The sequence below is a fragment of the Quercus robur genome, chromosome 5, assembly GCF_932294415.1.
Source record: "Quercus robur chromosome 5, dhQueRobu3.1, whole genome shotgun sequence".
Taxonomy (NCBI): domain Eukaryota; kingdom Viridiplantae; phylum Streptophyta; class Magnoliopsida; order Fagales; family Fagaceae; genus Quercus; species Quercus robur.
Window position 1 is genome coordinate 3,497,194 of NC_065538.1, and position 19,378 is coordinate 3,516,571.

At 34.2% G+C, this 19,378-nt stretch overlaps 2 protein-coding genes and 1 long non-coding RNA gene across 4 annotated transcripts; 2 read left to right on the forward strand and 1 right to left on the reverse strand.

Annotated features, from left to right (window-relative positions):
- The first annotated feature begins 1,847 nt into the window (after positions 1 to 1,847).
- On the forward strand, positions 1,848 to 16,426 carry LOC126724856 (uncharacterized). Its single transcript, XR_007655139.1, has 2 exons — positions 1,848 to 1,897; positions 16,347 to 16,426. It is a non-coding gene; the product is annotated as an uncharacterized LOC126724856 (long non-coding RNA).
- LOC126724854 (protein TIFY 10B-like) lies at positions 2,020 to 19,047 on the reverse strand. 2 transcript variants are annotated; one of them, XM_050429280.1, is made up of 5 exons: positions 18,673 to 19,047; positions 18,253 to 18,436; positions 17,180 to 17,466; positions 17,020 to 17,077; positions 2,020 to 2,375 (listed from the first exon to the last, which is right to left on the reverse strand). In XM_050429280.1, the coding sequence occupies exons 1-5, from the start codon at positions 18,794 to 18,796 to the stop codon at positions 2,252 to 2,254; spliced, it is 777 nt and encodes a 258-aa protein (XP_050285237.1). In that variant the 5' UTR covers positions 18,797 to 19,047; the 3' UTR covers positions 2,020 to 2,251. The 2 variants fall into 2 exon arrangements, with proteins under 2 accessions (XP_050285237.1, XP_050285236.1); XM_050429279.1 differs by lacking the exon at positions 2,020 to 2,375 and adding an exon at positions 16,149 to 16,509 and having other exon boundaries at positions 18,673 to 19,042.
- On the forward strand, positions 4,092 to 6,226 carry LOC126724853 (putative disease resistance RPP13-like protein 1). Its single transcript, XM_050429278.1, has one exon. It carries the CDS (start codon positions 4,233 to 4,235, stop codon positions 6,132 to 6,134), a length of 1,902 nt encoding a protein of 633 aa, XP_050285235.1. The 5' UTR covers positions 4,092 to 4,232; the 3' UTR covers positions 6,135 to 6,226.
- Positions 19,048 to 19,378: the final 331 nt, after the last annotated feature.

A 19,378-nucleotide genomic window follows, 5' to 3' on the forward strand; every position in this document is an offset into this window, starting at 1 on the left:
ACCAGGAAGGACCTATATAATGTGAAAGAGCCCCCATGAAGTGGGGGGGCGAAAAAAGAGTAAGAGAGAATACTGTTGCATGCAAATCAATCCTAATATTGTGATCTATATATAAATTTCCTCATTGGATGAAAGATCTTCTGGTCATAATAAGTTTTTATTCGTGTTTGATTGACTCTTAACTCAATGCTAGCCGTTGTCCAACTTATCTAAATCTAGTTCTTTGACCCATACTTTACAAAATTCATTGTATTAGGTTTACTGGGCTAGAATTCCACAAGTTTGGGCTTGGGCTCCAAACTTTGTCCCTACAATAGAGTATATAATTTTTTTTAATTTTTTAATTTTTTTTTATGTAGGCCAAGGTTTAATCCAAATTTTTATTTGATTATAAGAGGCTTTATCATTTGAATTAATTAAATATCACAAATATATGCAAAAATATGTTTACATTTTTCATTTTTCAAAAACATAAAACATTTTCTTCTTATTTTTCATTGCTTACTTACCTTTTTTTTTACCGCACCCAAAACACTAGAAAATACCGTCATTTCAAATGAAATGTTAATTAATCTTTTAATCTGATCCCATTTGTTGTGACTTATGACATTCAATTCCAAGTATTACCAACATTTTCTCAACTTTCTCCATATCTCAATAATAATGCTCAACTAAAAGTCTAAAACTTGAAACAGACTTCAAAGCGCAAAGTCATTAGATGACTCATAGCTTTCTTCATATAGTCTCATAAGATCTCATTGATCTTTAGAATTTGACATAAATTTTCCATTTATAATATGAATTTAGTTTATGAATTCAGTTAACGAGTGTCCACAAAACATTTGTTAATCTACCATTTTAGTGCTATTTTCACGAAAAATATAAAATACTGTCAAAAAAATTAGTTTTTTTTCTCATAAAATTATTTTAAATATATTTCTTAAACGGACCACAAAACATCCGTTAACTTTCCCCTTAATATATAGATATCTCTCTTTGCACGGGCGTAATGAATGTCAAACTTTATTGAAGAAACATCCAAAACACTAAGGCCTAAGGACCCTACCCATCTTTGAGTTCAGGGAAGATGTTGATGAATTGGTGATTGGTACATAGGATGGGAGAATACAGCAGCCCCATGGGCCAGACATTGAGCGGTGCTTCTCTAGTGGCGGCTTCTCTAAAAACAGAAGAAAAGTTTCAAAAATCTTTATGGCTAATTTGTTTTGGAATAGGTAGATAGTGATGTCGGGTTTGGTACAATGACAAGTACCTTCCATCAAAAACAATAAGTGGCAGATTTGAGTCAAAGAACTAGTATTTTAAAAAAAAATAAAAAAAAATTGGAGGATAAGATTGCTTATCGTGACCTCTCACAAACCCCACAAAAATGAGAGTTTTGTGCACTAAATATGACCTTTAGTAGGTAGTGAGAGAAGTGGAATTTGAACACAAATGTAAGGCTAGACAAAAAATATTATTATGACTAGAGTGTCACTTAAACCCCACTATTTATGGCTAATTGTTGTTAGCTATTGATTAATAAAATTTCTAGATAACACATACACAACACAAGTACTAATTAGAAGCTCGTTTGGTAAGAGATTTTTAGTAATACTATTTAAATATACGTGTAGGTAAAAAAGTGTGTGAAAATACGTGTTATAACATTTAAACAACAAAAACTATTGTTTAAACACTGTTAGCAAACGAAGCCAAAATTTCAAATATTCAAAAATCAGATTCACTTAATAAAGGAAATTTACAAATTCTTCTCTTCTTGGGCCATACTCACTAATCTAAAAAAATATATGCATAGATTCTAAAATAATTAAACCCAAAAAAGGGAGCTGACAATTATAGTTAGGATTTTAACTTTTTAAGGCACCAGAGGGAGGTGTAGGGTCCGTTTAGATACAGCTGAAAACTGAAAACTGAAACTGAAAATTGAAAAACACTATAGTAAAATAATTTTTAAATGAGTGAATAGTACCATAGGACCCATTTTTAATAAAAAAGTTGCTGAAAAGTGAAATTTGTGAGTCCGTAAACAGTACACGATGTGCATTGATTGCTGAAAAAATTAGAAAAGTCAAACTTTGCGGCTACTGTTCATTGAAGAGTGCATAAACAATAGTTGCAAGTCTCAAAAACGCGTGAAAAAAAAAAGCGGGGGGAAAAACGCAAATGCAGACGCGCGGGTTTTCAGCCCAATCCAAACTAATCCTAGAAGATGGTGATCAGGTGGTAACTATAACTTGAGCTCAAGCTGGTTTGAAGATTGAACTCCCACCTTAATCCATGGAATGCTTTCCTCAGGCTTGGGTGCAGCTGGTGAAGATGGGTTCACTTGGTATGGTGCATTTGCTGCCGCCCTGAAAAATAAGCCCAAAAAAAAAGAGAGAAAAGAACATCATTAATTGATCTACATGACAGAAATGAAATCCATTGAAAAAAGGACAAACAAATATGCTTAGTCATAAAATTTGTCAAGTTCTACATTTTATCCAAAGTTGAGAATTTTCTTCAATCCTCAAAAATTCATAAATGTACCGATCACAATTTTTTAAGCACTATTTTGTTCCCAAAAAATTTAGGGACTAAAATTTGAATACTGGTTTTTTTTTTTTTTTTTTTTTTGGGCATTGTTAAATAAATTAGAAGATCCACTCAAGTTCCTTAAAGCTCATGCAAATTCTAGAATATTGGGTAGTACTTTTTTTGAAAGAGAATAGAACTCTACAAACACATCATTGCTTCTTCCTATTTCCCTTTTCTTTTTCTATCTTCTAATTGCTTACCTATCCTTTCTCTTCTCAAAATCGGTGAAGTGAAGCTCTTCTTGCAATTGGCAGATCTGTAAGGTAAAAAAATGTTGCAACAAAAATGTTAATACACAAAGCTTTTGAAAGCTGAAAACCTTTTCTTCATAAATTATTCACATGAGACAAGGCAATTACCAGGACCAATAGCACGAGGTTGTTGTTGAACCCTTTCTTTGGTGGTGGTATTCCTTTCGTACGCGGCTACAACATTTGATTCAGAAGCCATGGAACTTCTTGAATGAACTTTCTCCATCATGCTAGCAGGAGTAGAAACAGAGCCATGGAACCCCTTTTTTGGGTTTTCGGCATAATCATTGGAAACATGACATTGGAACAAATTTGCAACTGGAAGAAGCGTCCCTACCGGAGTGAACAAGCTTTGTTATCTGATGATTCTGATCTCCAATTTCTCCAGCAGCAGGAAAGTACCTTCCGATTCATTGCTGTTACTTGTTCCTAAACCACTTTTGAATGATGTTGTTAATACTTGCAAGTTGCATCTTTGTGAGACCTGCATTAGGACTTTGTCTCCATCAAGCCAGCAGCTGACCAGCTCCTCCCTTTCTCCTACTTTCTTCACAGATTGACTGTTTCAACATTTCTTCTTCTTCACAATAATTGCCTTTACACACTCTCTCTCAAGCAAACTGTACAGCACAACAACACAGTTTCAGATTAATCAAAACTCACTTTATCCTATGTATCCGAAGAACACCATTGCCTAGCCGAAACTCAGCCGAAGCTCTCCATCCCCCCCCCCAAAAAAAAAAAAACCCCAAAAACCCAGCAATTGCGAAACCGAAACAGAGGAGAGAGAAGCCGAAGCAATCCTTGTGTGTTGGTCATTCCGTGAAGGACTTGGCGATCGTTGGGTCTCTAATTGCAAAATGACAGAGAGTTGAAAGAAGCTGTAACTTTCTTTTAACTGAACTGATCTTACAAAACTGAATGAATGAAACTGTACAAGTCAAATGGAGACTATATACAAAAACAGAGTAACGCCTAAAATATCCCAAACTACACGGGATTAGTTACAATACATATGCCAGCTAATTAACTTGCGTGTGAGCACATTCTAGTTCCGTTTGTACGTACACATTAGTTTAAGTAACGTTGTTTGAGTGTTTTTGATATACATCCAAATGTGTATAAGTGTGTTTAAAATACTCAAAAGATGGTTCAAAATGGGTTACCAAAAGGCCCTACAATTCTACAACTACCACACTACACTACTTATCTCAGTATTCTTATCTTCTCCTACTTCATATCTTCTCCTCTTTCTTCTTTTTCTTCGTTCCTTTTCTACCTTTCTGATCTGATTCACAACTTTCTTCAACACTAATCTCTCTCACCTGCTTCATTTTTGGAAATCTTAGCCCATAGTTCCCTTGTTTCTGCGAGCAAACCATGTCAGTTGTTAGAGAGGCTGCTCTATCCTATTTCCTTCAGAAGCTGTTTGACAAGTTAACCTCTCTTGATTTGCTGAAGATCTTCAACCAAGAGCAATTTGATGCTGACCTTAAGAAGTGGAAGACAACATTGATGAAAATCCGTGCGGTTCTGGATGATGTAGAGGAGAAGCAGGTGACATGCTGGGTGGTGAAGATTTGGCTGGATGAGCTCGAAGACTTGGCTTATGACGTGGAAGACATCTTGGACGAGTTTGCTTCTGAAGCATTGAGACATGAGTTGACTGCGCGTGCAGAAGCCAGCACAAGTAAGATACTAAAGCTCATCCCTGGTTGTGTTGGCTTGAATCGAAATTATGTTACTTTCAGTGCTAGGATGCTGTCCAAGATTAAAGAGATTGACACAAGATTGCAAGAAATTGTGACACAGAAGAATGATTTGGAATTAAAAGTCAAAGCTCAAGGAATGACTAAAACAACAAGATCAAGACTGCCCTCAACTTCTCTAGTCAATGAAGGTCAGGTTTTTGGCAGGGATGAAGATAAAAAGGCTATCATCAACTTGTTGCTGAGTGGTGAATCAGGTGATGCTCAACTGTCTGTTATTCCCATACTTGGTATGGCGGGTTTGGGTAAGACAACTCTTGCTCAACTAATCTACAATGAAGATAATGTGGATAGTTACTTTGATTTGAAAGCATGGATTCATGTTTCTGAAGATTTTGACATTGTAAGGGTGACAAAAGTAATTCTACAATCTATCACTTGTGAGAGCTATGATATTAATGATTTAAATTTACTACAAGTCAAATTGAAAGATAAGTTATTTGGCAAGAAGTTTTTGCTCATTTTGGATGATGTTTGGAACGAAAGCTATGACTATTGGACTCAACTATGTTGTCCTTTTGAATTTGGAGCCCCAGGAAGTAAGATTGTTGTCACAACTCGGAATGATCGTGTTTCATCAACATTGGGCACCGCTAAAGCTTATAAGTTGAAAGGGTTGTCAAATGATGCTTGTTTGACAATATTTATCCAACACACATTGGGCACAACAGATTTCAATGCATGTCCAGAACTTGAAGAAATTGGTCAAAAAATTTCAGAGAGGTGTAAGGGCTTGCCTTTAGTAGCAAAAGCTCTTGGAGGCCTTTTAAGCACCATACACAATCGTGATGAGTGGAAACATGTGTTGAATAACAAGATATGGAATATGTTAGAAGGGAATGATGATGTTCTTCCAACTCTTAGATTGAGCTATATATATCTTCCTTCGCATTTGAAGAGGTGTTTTGCCTATTGTTCACTATTCCCAAAGGATTATGAATTTGAGGAGAAAGAGCTAGTCTTGTTATGGATGGCAGAAGGTTTAATTCAAGAAACAAAAGAAAACAAGCCAATCGAAGATCTCGGTGTTGAGTATTTCCGTGATTTGATTGGGAGATCATTCTTCCAACAATCGAGCAGTAATGAATCACTCTTTGTTATGCATGATCTCATCAATGATCTAGCTCAATGGGCAGCAGGAGACTCGTGCTATAGGTTGGAGGATAAATTGGGTGGCAATAAACAATTCAAGATTTCTACAAAGGTACATCATTTTTCCTACATTCGTGGTGTTTGTGATGGTATCACAAAATTTGAAGACTTCCCCACAGATGTGTGTTTACGAACTTTCCTGCCGCTACCAATAAAGAACAAAGGTTACTTAACAAATTATGTTTCTAATTTTTTGTTGCCCCAATTAAGATACTTAAGGGTATTATCTTTAAGTGGATATGAAATAGATGAGCTACCAAATTCAATTAGTGATTTGAAACATCTAAGATACTTCAACCTTTCTTGTACTAAGATTACAAGTTTACCAAAATCAATAACTTCTTTGTATTGCAGAGATTGATATTGAAAGGTTGTTCACGTCTAACAAAATTACCTGAGAAAATTGGGAATTTAGTCAATCTTCGGCATCTTGATATTACTGATGCGCTTTTAATCAAAGAGATGCCTATGGGACTAAAAGAATTAAAGAGCCTACAAACTTTATCTGATTTTGTTGTGGGGAAAGATACCGAATCTAAAATAGGGGATTTGATGAATTTGGAGTTTCTTCGAGGAAGACTTTGTATTTCAAGCTTGGAGAATGTGCCTAATGCTGAGGATGCAAGAAATGCCAATTTGAATTGTAAGAAGAATTTAGATGTATTGGTGATGAAATGGCAGTTTGATGATTTACAAGTTACAAGAGTTGCAATTGATGTTCTTGACATGTTACGACCTCCAAGCATGGTGAAAGAACTTTTTATTGAGGGCTATGTTGGTGAAAAATTCCCAACTTGGTTAGGAGATCCTTCATTTTCAAATATGGTGCTCCTAAGGATTGAGAATTGTAAAAATTGTACATCCTTGCCTGCAATCGGGCAATTACCCTCTCTCAAAGACGTTGTCATTAAAGGAATGGCTAAGGTAAGGAGCATTGGCCCTGAGTTTTATGGGAAAAGTTGCTTGAAACCTTTTCAATCCTTAGAGAAACTTTGCTTTAAAAATATGCAAGAATGGCAAGACTGGATTCCTCATGGAGGTGAGTATGAATTCCCTCGATTGTATGAGCTTACTATCTATAGATGCCCCAAATTGCAAGGAAACTTGCCCCACCATCTCCCGTCGTTGGACAAATTTTTTGTTCATCAGTGTAAGCAATTGTTTGTTTCAATACCAAGCCTTCCAATGCTTCATGAATTAGAAATTGTGGGATGCAAAAAGATGCAGAGCGAAAATACAATCGAGTTAAGTTCACTAAAATCAGTGGTTTTTTCTATTCCAATGCCAAATATTTTGGAGGAGAAGTTCATGCAAAGGTTAACAAAGATCGAATATCTGAAGATATACGATTGTAAGGAGCTAACAACATCACTGTGGCAAGATAGGCTGGAGTCCCTTGTAAGGCTATATATCAAATCATGCCAAAGACTTGTCAACATTAGCTTGCCTTCTACGTTAAGGACAATAACAATTGAAAGTTGCACTACTCTGAACTCCTTGCCAATATCCAATTGTACGTGTCTAGAACACGCAACTATTGAGGGATGTGCTTCTTTAACTTCCATTTCAAGAGGTAAGCTACCTCCGTCTTTAAAAAGGCTAGATGTACATAATTGTGAGAATTTGTTGTTTGTGGTGGATGTGGGAGAGGCTTCTTCTTCTTCTTCTTCTTTAAAAATGATCGAGGAGAATCTTCATGGCAACAGTAACAACAATGCATCTTTTCTTCAACACTTAGAGATTAAGGATTGTAAATCTCTAAAATGCTTATCATCAAGTGGCAACCTATCTGTCATGCTTAAACACCTTGAGATTTATGGATGCTTAAAGCTGACATCCTTATCATCAAGAGACCAGTTACCTGCAGCCCTAAAACACAATGCAATACGGCTTTGTCCAATGTTGGAGTCAATAGCAAATACACTACACAACGATGCATCTCTTGAACAACTCAAAATCTGGCATTGTGAAAAGCTTAAGACCTTACCCGAGGGCCTACACAAACTATGCCACCTCAATGAGATCAACATAGGTGGGTGTTCTAGTCTTGTTTCCTTTCCGGATGAAGGGTTGCTCCCTACCAACCTGAGAAAGCTTGTGATCCAAGATTGTAAGAATCTTAAGAGCTTGCCCAATTGCACGTACATCCTTACCTCTCTTCAAAAATTAAGTATATGGCAATGTCCAAGTATTATATTCTTTCATGAAGAGGGTTTCCCCACCAATCTAACATCACTTAATTTGTCAAGTGTCAATATTGGTAAGCAAGTGGTTGAGTGGGGATTGCACAGACTCACTTCTCTTAAATATCTCAAGATTTATGGATTTTTAGATTGGCAGTCGTTTCCTGAAGAAGGGAAGAATATGATGATATTGCCTAGCTCTCTCACTCGCTTGGAGATTATGAGTTTTCCAAATTTAGTATTCCTATCCTCGAAGGGCTTTCAAAACCTCTCTGCTCTTAAAAAACTGCTGATCTATGATTGCTCTAAACTCTCATCCCTTCCTGAGAAAGGTCTGCCTCTCTCACTTCTGAAACTTTATATTTATAGGTGTCATCTGCTGGAACAACATTGTAAGAAAGGCGATGGGCGAGAGTGGCTCAAGATAGCTAATATCCCTTGCATTCTGATTGATGGCCGTGCACAACAAAGAGGAAAAACTACATAAGTATACATTTACTTCTTCCAGGTACAACATTGTTTTTTATAAAAAAAATTCCACTGTTATTTTGCTTTCACAAACTCCACCATTAACAATTTGTATGATAATAGTGCTCATTTCATTTAAGATGTAGAAATTAGAAAGCTCAATACAGCAATATACCCAAAACACAAACACCATCCTCCTCCTCCTCCTCTTCTCTCTCTCTCTCTCTCTCTCCACACACACACACTATAATTTTAAAAATTCGAACCTTAACCCAAGCTAATTCTTGCAACGTTGCAGCAGATGCTAGTAGAATTTATATTTGAGGTAATGGGTGTGAGAAATTTGATCTAGTTTTAAGAGGCCCTGCAAAATTTCAGGCAGTTTTTTTTTTTTTTTTTTTTTTTTTTTCATTGGGGACTATTTAGAATGTTCCACAGTACTATAAAATTTGTTTCTAAAAAAAAAAAAAATTAGTACTATAAAATTTGGTTTTCTGTGTGTTTCGTTTTCGGTGAAGGGCAGCAATTAAAAGCCATTTCAAAGGCCTTACTCTGTGGGTGATTTAGGTTAGGACCGAACTAATTCATTGGCTAATGAAAATTATTTAGGGAGAAGATTAAAAATTCCTTAGATTATTAAGTTCAACTACCAAGCTTGTTCACATTCACTCCGTATGTGTTGATTTAGTCCTAACATTTAGCCAACTCTCTGGCAGCTTAGGCTTCATGTCAAAATAATAATTTTCCTTTGGAAAATCTCGACTAGAGCTCTAGTTGTAAAGGAAATATTGCTAAAAAAGCATATTGACATTGAGATTTCATGCACTCTACACAATGAAGGAAGTGAGTCTTTTGATCATTTTTTTTCATTACTAGCCATTTGGAAGGGCTGTCCGAATTGGCTCATCCTTGCTCCACTAAGGATTGGACTGTAAGCTCATTAACTGAAATATAGAACAACAATGACACTTGGACTAATTTCATTTTACATTTTTTCAGCTACAGACTGTGAGCGATTTACACTTCTTCAGTAACAAATCTACCTTCAAAGGCAGTGAGATCACTGTGATGGTTCTTAATTACAGTGAGAACATAGAGCAGCTTTTGCAGGGAAGGGAGGGTTATTGAAGAAGGACCAAATTATCAAGCTGAGGGAAGCACATCAAACGGGACACTGGCAGGTTAGAGGCAAGCAATTAAGGATGGCAATTCCTGGTTCTGCAGGGTGTGATGGAGTCTTAAGAGATTCAGCTGGAAAGTTCATGTGTTGGGCAATATGGAGCCTAGTTTGTAATTGTCCGGATTATGACCCGACTCGATATAAAAGTGTTATGATTTTTAATGGGAGATTTTCTGAGACTTAGCCCATTGTAAGTCCATTGTGTGAGATATATTGCTTCAGATTAGGCTTTGGGGTGTTATTTTAGAGAGAAAAACTGTACTGTCACACTTTGTATAATCTCCTTGAAAATAGTGAAATCATTGCAACTCTGTGAACGTAGGCAAATTGCTGAACCACGTAATTTCTTGTGTCATGTGATTGCCTTTGTGTATTTTTTTTTTTAATTTTAAATTTTAAAATTTTTTTTTTGTTTGCATCTTACAAATCTGGGAATTCGTGTATATTCCCAACATCTTGCTTGTTTTGCAAAGATAGAATGGGTATACTGCTAGATGTTTTAGCTGGGATAATAATTCCAATTCACTTCCTTCCTCATTTTCAGGCAAGCTCTGTTAACCTTGAAGCATTGAGGAATTCAAAGTGTTTTGCGCTCTCAACCAACAAAGAGCTTGAGAAATATTTAGAAAACAAACAAATTCAAGGACATGGTGAGGGCAAGTGTTACAGTGACCTACAAGCTCGAGCAACCAGCATAAGAGGTGTTAGCTTTGTTAAAGATATTAAGTTTATATGTGTTAAGATGTTAGGGCCCAAGAGGCCCATGTAAGGTTAGCCTAGCTCCTATGTATACCCTACTTAGATTCTATGCAATATGCAATTGAAAATATTAAAGATGTCGCTACTTAGATTTTCTCCTATGAACGTAGATTGTTAGGTTGAACTATGTAAATCTTGCATTCTCATTCTTAGGCTCTCCTACTTCCCCTTCTCTACAATATTTAATTTAAAGGCAAAAAAACAAAACCTACTCTCTAAGTTTTATTATTATTCAGTTTGAATCTCTAACTTTGGTTTTGTTCAATTAAATCCTTAAGTTTCAAAATGATTCAATCAAGGCTTCTTGTTTGCATTTGTTAAGCGATCTACCATTAAGTACCCAAAACAAAGTGGTTTTGAATTTTTTTTTTAATTTATTACATTAAAAAATCCATAATAACTTTTTTTTGAAATAATAAAAATTTTAAAAATATAAATTTTTATTTAGGATTAAATTATAAAAAAAAAAAAAAAAAAAAAAAAAAAAAAAAAAAAACAATAACAACTACACTCTGACTCTGCCCCCAAAAACGCTGAACAAGAGCATTTAGCTTTGCTTAATAGAATGTCTTTACAAAGATGAGGCAAAATTGTTGTACCCTGGTTCATATCTTTAAACAAAAGTCATTGATTTTGAGGTACGTAAGAAATAAAAATATCTATAACTAAAATCAATCTCAAATGCTGTTAAAATCCACATAAGCTATTGACAATTCTTATTCAAGAAAATCCGAATAAACATGAACTTCAAGGTCAAAATTGGAGAGGGAGGCAATAAGTGCATGTTTTTACATACAGTTGATCTCCATTACCAAGGACTTGAGGTTTTATGTGAGAGAATATTATCTAATGTCGGTCAAGCTAGAGACAACCCTTGACTCATATCCGATTGATGATGGAAGTAATTTTGAAATGTTTGCTCGTTATCTTCGTCCATTTCATTTGTACAATCAATTGAGGCAAATGATTGTATGGTCTTTCTCTTTTCTTTTCTTTTTTTTTTTTCTTTTTTTTTAGAGAGAAAAAAAAATGATTGTATGATCTAATAACTATTAGAGTTTTAGCCTTTTAGGCCCCAATTGTCAAAATATTAACCAACTCTTAGTCAAGTAATTAATTAGTTTAATTATGCTTTAGATTTGAATTGAATAACAAACACGAATCACATATAACATATAACTAATGACTCAAGAAAACTGATAAAACAGACTGTTTCACAGTAAAAACCACGGATTTAACCGTCAATTCTCAAGACAACATATTCACTAAAATATAATGAAAGTTTGTAAAGAAGATTTAACACTAAATCTAAGGTTACCTCATGTAGCGTTTATTGACGTGACCAAACGTAGGAAATTTAATTATTTAAACCATAATTTATCTTGACTAAATATTTAAACGATACCAACTAACAGGACAAACTATGTTCTAACTATTAGAATTGTATATGATTAGCCAACCTAAAAATATGGACCTATATAACAATAACATTTCATCCCATTCTAAGGAGTCAATTCTCCTACGTAGTAACAAGAATAAAACAACTCCAACAAAAGGGTAAACATACTTGTGAGTATATTTGTCTACGTGTGCATGCACAATATATGACTCCAAAAACTTCTTACTTATAATTTACAAAGTAATGTGTAAATAATCTAAATTAAATCTTACAATACCTATTCACATTTCCCTGGCTTAGTAATTTGATTAGTAACCTGGATGGGATAGACTTGATTTTGTGACATCATGCCAAGAAAAGCGCATTAATTAGGACAAAATGGGCTTCTGCCCTTTTCGGGCAAATTAATTAGCCTTTTGCCCTTCTTCCCAAACTAAATAGGGAAATGTCCCTCTTTTGAAACTCGACTTTCTCAAAATCGAGTTAAAAAAAAAAAAAAAAAATTCTGGATCTCTATAGTGACGTTTTTAAGGACCTATAGTGACGTTTTAAGAACCTATAGTAACGTTTTATAACTTGATATCCATAAAATCGAGTTATAGGCAGTAAAATTGCCTATAACTCGATTTCATGGATATCAAATTACAAAACGCCACTATAGGTTCTTAAAAACGTCACTATAGGTCCTTGAAAACGTCATTATAGGGCTTAACTCGATTTTGAAAAAATCGAGTTTCAAAAGAGGTGCATTTTCCTATTTAGTTTGGGAAGAAGGGTAAAAGACTAATTAATTTGTCCAAAAAGGGCAAAAGCCCATTTTGTCCCATTAATTAATAAATAAATATAGGCTGAATAGTGATTATTATATTTTTCTTTGATTAATTTTTGTCTACTTTATATTTTTAGCCAACTTAAAAATAAATAAATAAAGAGCTCACATAAAAAATAAATAAAAAATCAACTGAATTTCTTAAAACTAATGACCACTATCCCCCAACAATTTGATTGTGTTTCACTAATGAGAGAAATTATTGAACAATTCATCTCTGTCAAAGAATTTATCATGCTTGGCATTTTTTATTAAAATCTTGGACCTCTTTTCATGCTAATAGAAGACATCCAATATTTCATTGTTTAGGCTCTATTGTTACAACAAAAAATATTTTGTGAAGAATGGCTTGTATTTTTGGAAAACGTTTTTTTTTTTCTTTGGAAAAAGTAACTTGTTTTATGGGTTTAGTTATGACTCTTCAATCCTAAAAATGAGTCAATTTTTTTGTTTGACTCACACGAAAAATTATTAATATTTTTTGTAATTTTAAATAATCATAGGAAGAAAAATTTTAGTTCACAAAATTAGATCCTAAAATAGGAAAATATTTTCTTATTTTTGGAACATCAAATTGAAAAACAAACCCTAAATTCAAAATCTACCTGAAAAATCAAATGAGCTAGAGGTGTTCGCAGTGCAGTGCGGTGTAATTTTGGGCCATTTTTAGCACCATGCTTTGCAGTGCGATTTAGCCAAAATCATAACCGCACCGCATCTCATTTTTGCGGTCACATGTGCAATGCGGTGTTATGCATTCCAGTTTAGAGTTTAGCCAAAATCATAATCGCACCACATCTCATTTTTGCGATCACATGTGCGGTATGGTGTATAAGATACAGTTTAAAGCCAATATATTTTCAAATTTTGGGCTTTTCCTGCCCAACCAAAAACTGATTTTTCCCTTTGTTTTGGGTCAAGTTTTAAACTATTGAGTTAGTTTTTCTTTATTTTGGGTTGACTTTCCTCATAAACACTTTCTAGGGTTATTAAACTTTTTTTTTTGAAAATTAGGGTTATTAAACTATTAATAATATATTTAATATTAAAAAATTAATATATAGTGAAGGTGCGGTGCGGTTTGTGCAGTTTTATTATTATAAAACTGCAAACTGTACTGCACTATGCAGTGCGGTGCACTGTTACTTGTGGTGCGGTATGGTTATGCCATTTTGCAGGCAATTTTGGTGCGATTTTTGTGATTTGTACTGTTTTTATGGTTTAGTGAACATCCCTAAATGAGATCGTGACTAATCTGAGCAAAGAAAGTAATTGAAGAAAAATAGTTAACGGTTAGTCTTTAGAAAGAGATGGCGCCAAAAGAGAGAAATTACTATTGAGGGGGTTTTATTAATTTGATAGTGTTTAGTTTATTTTTGGTGGTATATTGAATATATAATTTTTTTTAATAGGTACAATAGAATTTAAATATTGTCTTCCACACTCCGTAATGATTACTCTAGAGATTGTACGAAAAGAAGAAAATTACTATTGAGGGATTTTTTTTTTTTTTTTTTTGAGAAAAAGCTTAGTGCTACTTATTATTAATTAAAAAACTTCAACATCAAAATACAAAGAAATTAACTATTTCTAGAGGAACAGACTTCATCCAAACTATCAACGGAAAAGAAAGTTTAACTCTCCTGGTTAAGGCATGAGCAAAATAGTTACCTTACCTCCTAGTATGAGAGAAGGAATGGTTCACAAGCGAGCCAACAAAAAAGTTAATGTCTTTAATAATATGTCCAAAGGACTAGAGAAGAGTCCTCGCCTATGAGTGCTTTACAAACAAGCTCAAAAATCACCCTCAAAGATAGAGTGGGTAGTACCAATTTATTTCACAAATTGGATTGCCCCTCTAGCTGCAAGAACTTCCACCATAACAACTGACGAAGGCAGAGGAATTTTTTCAGACATGGCTGCCATGACCTCCCCTTATAGTTTCGAACCACCAACCCAATTCCAGCTTCATTTAAATCATCAAAAAAAGCATCATCATAGTTTGTTTTATACTCGGCCAGATCAGGAGGTTTCCACTTAGTAGCTGTAGGACGAAGTTTCGAGCGTGAAGGAGCTGACCTTTTACGAAAATCTGCCAGAAGAGTAGCAGTTTGTTCAAGAATGTTTGAGGGAGTTTTTATTTTTGATAATGTATAGTTCATTTTTGGGGTCTATAGAACATATAATGTTTTTTTTTTTTTTTTTAATATAGACCGAGACTTAATTCTGATATTTTATTTAACAATAAAAAATTTTACGAGTTGAACTAATTGAATTTCACAAATATATGTAAATATATGTAATATTTTGGAAAACGTTTTTCACTATTCAAAAACATAAAACATTTTCTTCTTATTTTTCATTGCAGGACTTATCTTTTTTTACCGCACCAAACACTAGAAAATACCATCATAACAAATGAAATGTTAATTAATCTTGTAATCTGATCCCATTTGTTGTGACTTATGACATTCAATCCCAAGTAATACCAACATTTTCTTAATTTCTCCCTATCTCAATAATAATGCTGCAACTAGAATTTGAAACAAACTTTAAAGCAAAGTCATTAGATGACTTATAGCTTTCTTCATAAGAACTCACTGATCTTTAGAATTTGAAATAAATTTTCCATTTAATATATGCGTCGAAGGACCACAATTTGACTCCCTACAACTGCTCAAAAAACAGGCCGATGTAATGTAATGTCAGAAGTCATAAAAGATTTGAGTGTATCTTCCTCGTCACCAATTGGTTTTGAAGTGGAATGACACAACTCAAGATCTGACAATATGAATTCGGTTAACGAGTGCCTTAGAGCATTTATTAAAATACCATTTAAGTACTATTTTTATGAGAAGTAAAAAATGCTGTAAAAAAATTAGTTTTTTTTTTTTTCTCATAAAACTATTTTAAATATATTTCTTAAACTGTCCCCAGGCATCTGTTAACTTTTCCTTTAATATATTGATATTTCTTAAACTGCACTTGTGTGATGAATGTCAAACTTTGTTGCAAAAACATCCAAAATACTAAGGACTAAAGGCCCTACCCATCTTTGAGCTCAGGGAAGACGGTGATGAATTGGTGATAGCTCCCCAAGGTGGGAGAATACAACAACCCTGTGGACCAGACAGTGAGTGGTGGCTTCTCTAAAACCAGAAGAAAAGTTTCAAAAATATTTATGGCTAATTTGTTTTGAGATAGATAGATAGTGATGTCGGGTTTGGTACAATAACAAGTGTCTTCCACCGAAAGTAATTAGTGGTAGATTCGAGTCAAAGAATTAGTCTTTTCAAAAAATTGGAAATAAGATTGTTGATTATGACCTCTCTCAGACTCTACAAAAACTCTACAAAAATAAGAGTTTTGTGTACTGAACATGACTTTTAGCTAAATAGTGAGGGAAGTGGAATTTGAGCACAAATGTAAGGCTAGACCAAAAAAAAAAAAATTATTATTATGACTAGAGTGTCACTTAAAACCCAATATTTATGGCTAATTGTTCGTTAGCTATTGATTAATAAAATTTCTAGATAACACATACACAACACAAGTACTAATCAGAAATGAAATTTCAAATCTTCAGAAATCACGTAATAAATTAAATTTACAAGTTCTCCTCTTCTTGGGCCATACTCACTAATCTAAAAAAATATATATGTATAAATTCTAAAATAATTAAACCCAAAAAATAAAAGCACAGAAGAGCTGACAAGTATGGTTAGGATTTTAACTTTTTAAGGCACCAGAGGGAGGTAACCTATGTCATATAGAAAATGGTGATCAGGTGGTAACTATAACTTGAGCTCAAGCTGGTTTGAAGATTGACCTCCCACCTCAATCCATGGATTGCTTTCCTCAGGCTTGGGTGCAGCTGGTGAAGGTGGGTTCACTTGGTATGGTGCATTTGCTGCCGCCCTGAAAAATAAGCAAAAAAAATTTAGAAAAGAACATCATTAATTGATCTACATGACAGAAATGAAACCCATTAAAAAAAAAAAAAAAAAAGGACCAACAAATATGCCTAGTCCTAAAATTTGTCAAGTTCTATATTTTATCCTTAAAAGTTGAAAATTTTCTTCAATCTTCAAAAAATCATAAATGTACCAATCACAATTTTTTAAGCACTATTTTGTTCCCCTCAAAAAATTTAGGGACTAAATATAACCTGAACCAAAATTTGACTACTTTTTTTTTTTTTTTTTTTTTTTTTGCATTGTTAAATAAATTTGAAGATCCACCCAAGTTCCTTAAAGTTCGATTCTCAACCAAAAAAAAAAAAGTTCCTTAAAGCTCATGCAAATTCTAGAATATTGGGTAGTACCTTTTTTTTTTTTTTTTTGAAAGAGAATAAAACTCTACAAATTAAACACATCATTGCTTCCTTTTTTTTTCCTTTTCTTTTATATCTTCTAAAGAATTGCTTACCTATCCTTTCTCTTCTCAAAGAACCGGTGAAGTGAAGCTCTTCTTGCAATAGGCAGATCTGTAAGGTAAAAAAAATTGTAACAAAAATGTTAATACACAAAGCTTTTGAAAGCTGAAAACATTTTCCTCTTAAATTATTCACATGAGACAAGGCAATTACCAGAACCAATAGCACGAGGTTGCTGTTGAACCCTTTCTTTGGTGGTAGTATTCCTTTCGTACGCGGCTACAACATTTGATTCAGAAGCCATGGGACTTCTTGATCTAACTTTCTCCATTATGCTAGCAGGAGTAGAAACAAAGCCATTAGAAACACTAGAGCTTCCCTTGGTAGCCACAGTTATGATTTCCCTTGCCTTCTCAGCTGGTAAGTCATCGAATACTAGAACTTGGCCCCTATAGAATATGGTCATCTGGGCTGTCACAGCCTCCATGGTTGCAGGCTTCCTACAACAACAACACAATTAAGCATTAGTCTCAAAACATTTTGAGAACGATTAAGAATTCTCGACAGATTAATTAGGGTCGACCACCAACTTTCTTATACCAAATAAATTACACTAATGACAATATGTTTTTGTTCAAGGATTAAAGCTGAGATGTTCCAAATACCCATGAAGTTTATGCTTAAGCTATACGTACGTGCATGACTTTTCCTTCCCCTAATATACCCTTACAAGTTACAACAAATTACTAGAATATAATCGTGTTTATGTGGGTCTTTTGGTGCCTATAATAGGTGTTCTTATGTAATTTCAGATGACTTCGTACATGGATGACATCTAACTATCTGAGCACAAACATTCGCTTCGAATTAACTTTATGTTCTTTTTGGTTTAAAAATTAACTTTATGTTCACCATCTAACTATTTGAGCACAAGCATGTGCTCCATGTTTCTCAAATAATAATAATAATAGTAATAATAATAATAATAATAATGTTCATCACTATCCAAAAACAATAAAGCTAACTTAGGTTTCGTTTGATAGCCCACTCAAATACATGTTTTTAATTTTTAAATAATATTATACATATTTTTTCATACATTTTTACCCAATCATATATCTACACATATTCTCAAACAACAAAATATATGATTTTAAGTGCATATATCAATTACTCCTACATGTTCCAAAAATAAATAAAAAATGGAGAAGTTTATTCGTCTTTCAATATATTCAAAAAAAAAAAAAAAAAAAAAAAAAAAAAGGCAAACACAAAGGGCTACACACCTGGAATCAGCCTTATTGGTAGCCATTTCAGTTGGGTTTGAAGGACAAACACCAAGCTTTTGAAGAAAGTCCATGGGTTGCACGTTTGAGGCCGGAGCCACAGCGTTTTGTCTCAAAGCTTCACCTGAATTTTCCAAGTTTGTTAACAAATCCATAGTGGTTGCCACTGGTGTCTGGGGGTTTTCTGAAACATGGCCAGACAAAGAAAGTATATGAGACCCTTTGTTCTAAAACTGAGACTTCTTGGAAGTCAAAAAATATAAACATGCATAGATTTCAGAAATCTTCAACCTCCTCCCAAGAAATGAGAAATTCAAAGGGCATAATAAGAGCAAAAATCAAAAAGTTACAACTTCTAAAGTGAAAAGTAAGACAACCCAAAAGAGATGTGAAGATAATAAAGAGAAAAGAAAGCAGTACCTTTGGGTTCTGGTTTCCTAGTCATTTCAAGGCTAAGACTTCCTTTCTCCTTCATGTACTGGCTCAAGAGGTTGCACGTCTGTGCAAAATTGGACTTCTCTTGTGCCTTGCTGTGTTTCAACATGGTTGTCTGGCTAGAAAACTTTCAGCTATATTATTCTCACCACAAAACAATGAAAGGAAATTTTGTGTGACTGATGTTTTTTTGAAGATTTTGATTTGGAAAGCTTAATCCAAATGCTCAAAGGGTATTATAGTTTGGGGACTTGGGTGAAAGACTAAGACAGGAGAGGATGTAAGTGCTAAGTGTGAGGGATAGGTAGCTTCCTTAAACATGTGCTTTGAACATGATTTGCTAGGAGCCTAGGAGGTGGGGGTCCTTGTTCATAACTCCAACTTTGAATATGGTCATGGAAATTTCTTAATTTAATAAATTTCCTTTTCAAGCACGTGTTTTTTGCATCAGAAAAAGAGGTGGATGGCCAAATACCAGTAATCATAAATCCAACAAAACTAGTCAATGGAGAAGGAGTGTGACCCACCTATCGAGAGATGATACATTTACAAGATTGTCCATGGTGGACTAGGTCCAATCTTGACTCTCTCTTTTTTGGTAAATCAATTTTACTCTTTTTTTTTTTTTTTTTTGTGGTTAAAAAGGATAATATATTAGATTAAATAACCAACGGTGTCTTGGTCTAGTGGT

Excerpts from the sequence above, each read along its gene's own strand:
- LOC126724853 (XM_050429278.1), top strand. The coding sequence starts at position 4,233 with ATGTCAGTTGTTAGAGAGGCTGCTCTATCCTATTTCCTTCAGAAGCTG.
- LOC126724854 (XM_050429280.1), bottom strand. The coding sequence starts at position 18,796 with ATGTTGAAACACAGCAAGGCACAAGAGAAGTCCAATTTTGCACAGACG. Across the intron at positions 17,467-18,252 it reads ACCAATAAGGCTGATTCCAG|GAAGCCTGCAACCATGGAGG; the intron begins GTGTGTAGCCCT and ends TTGTTGTTGTAG. Across the intron at positions 17,078-17,179 it reads ACCTCGTGCTATTGGTTCTG|ATCTGCCTATTGCAAGAAGA; the intron begins GTAATTGCCTTG and ends TTTACCTTACAG.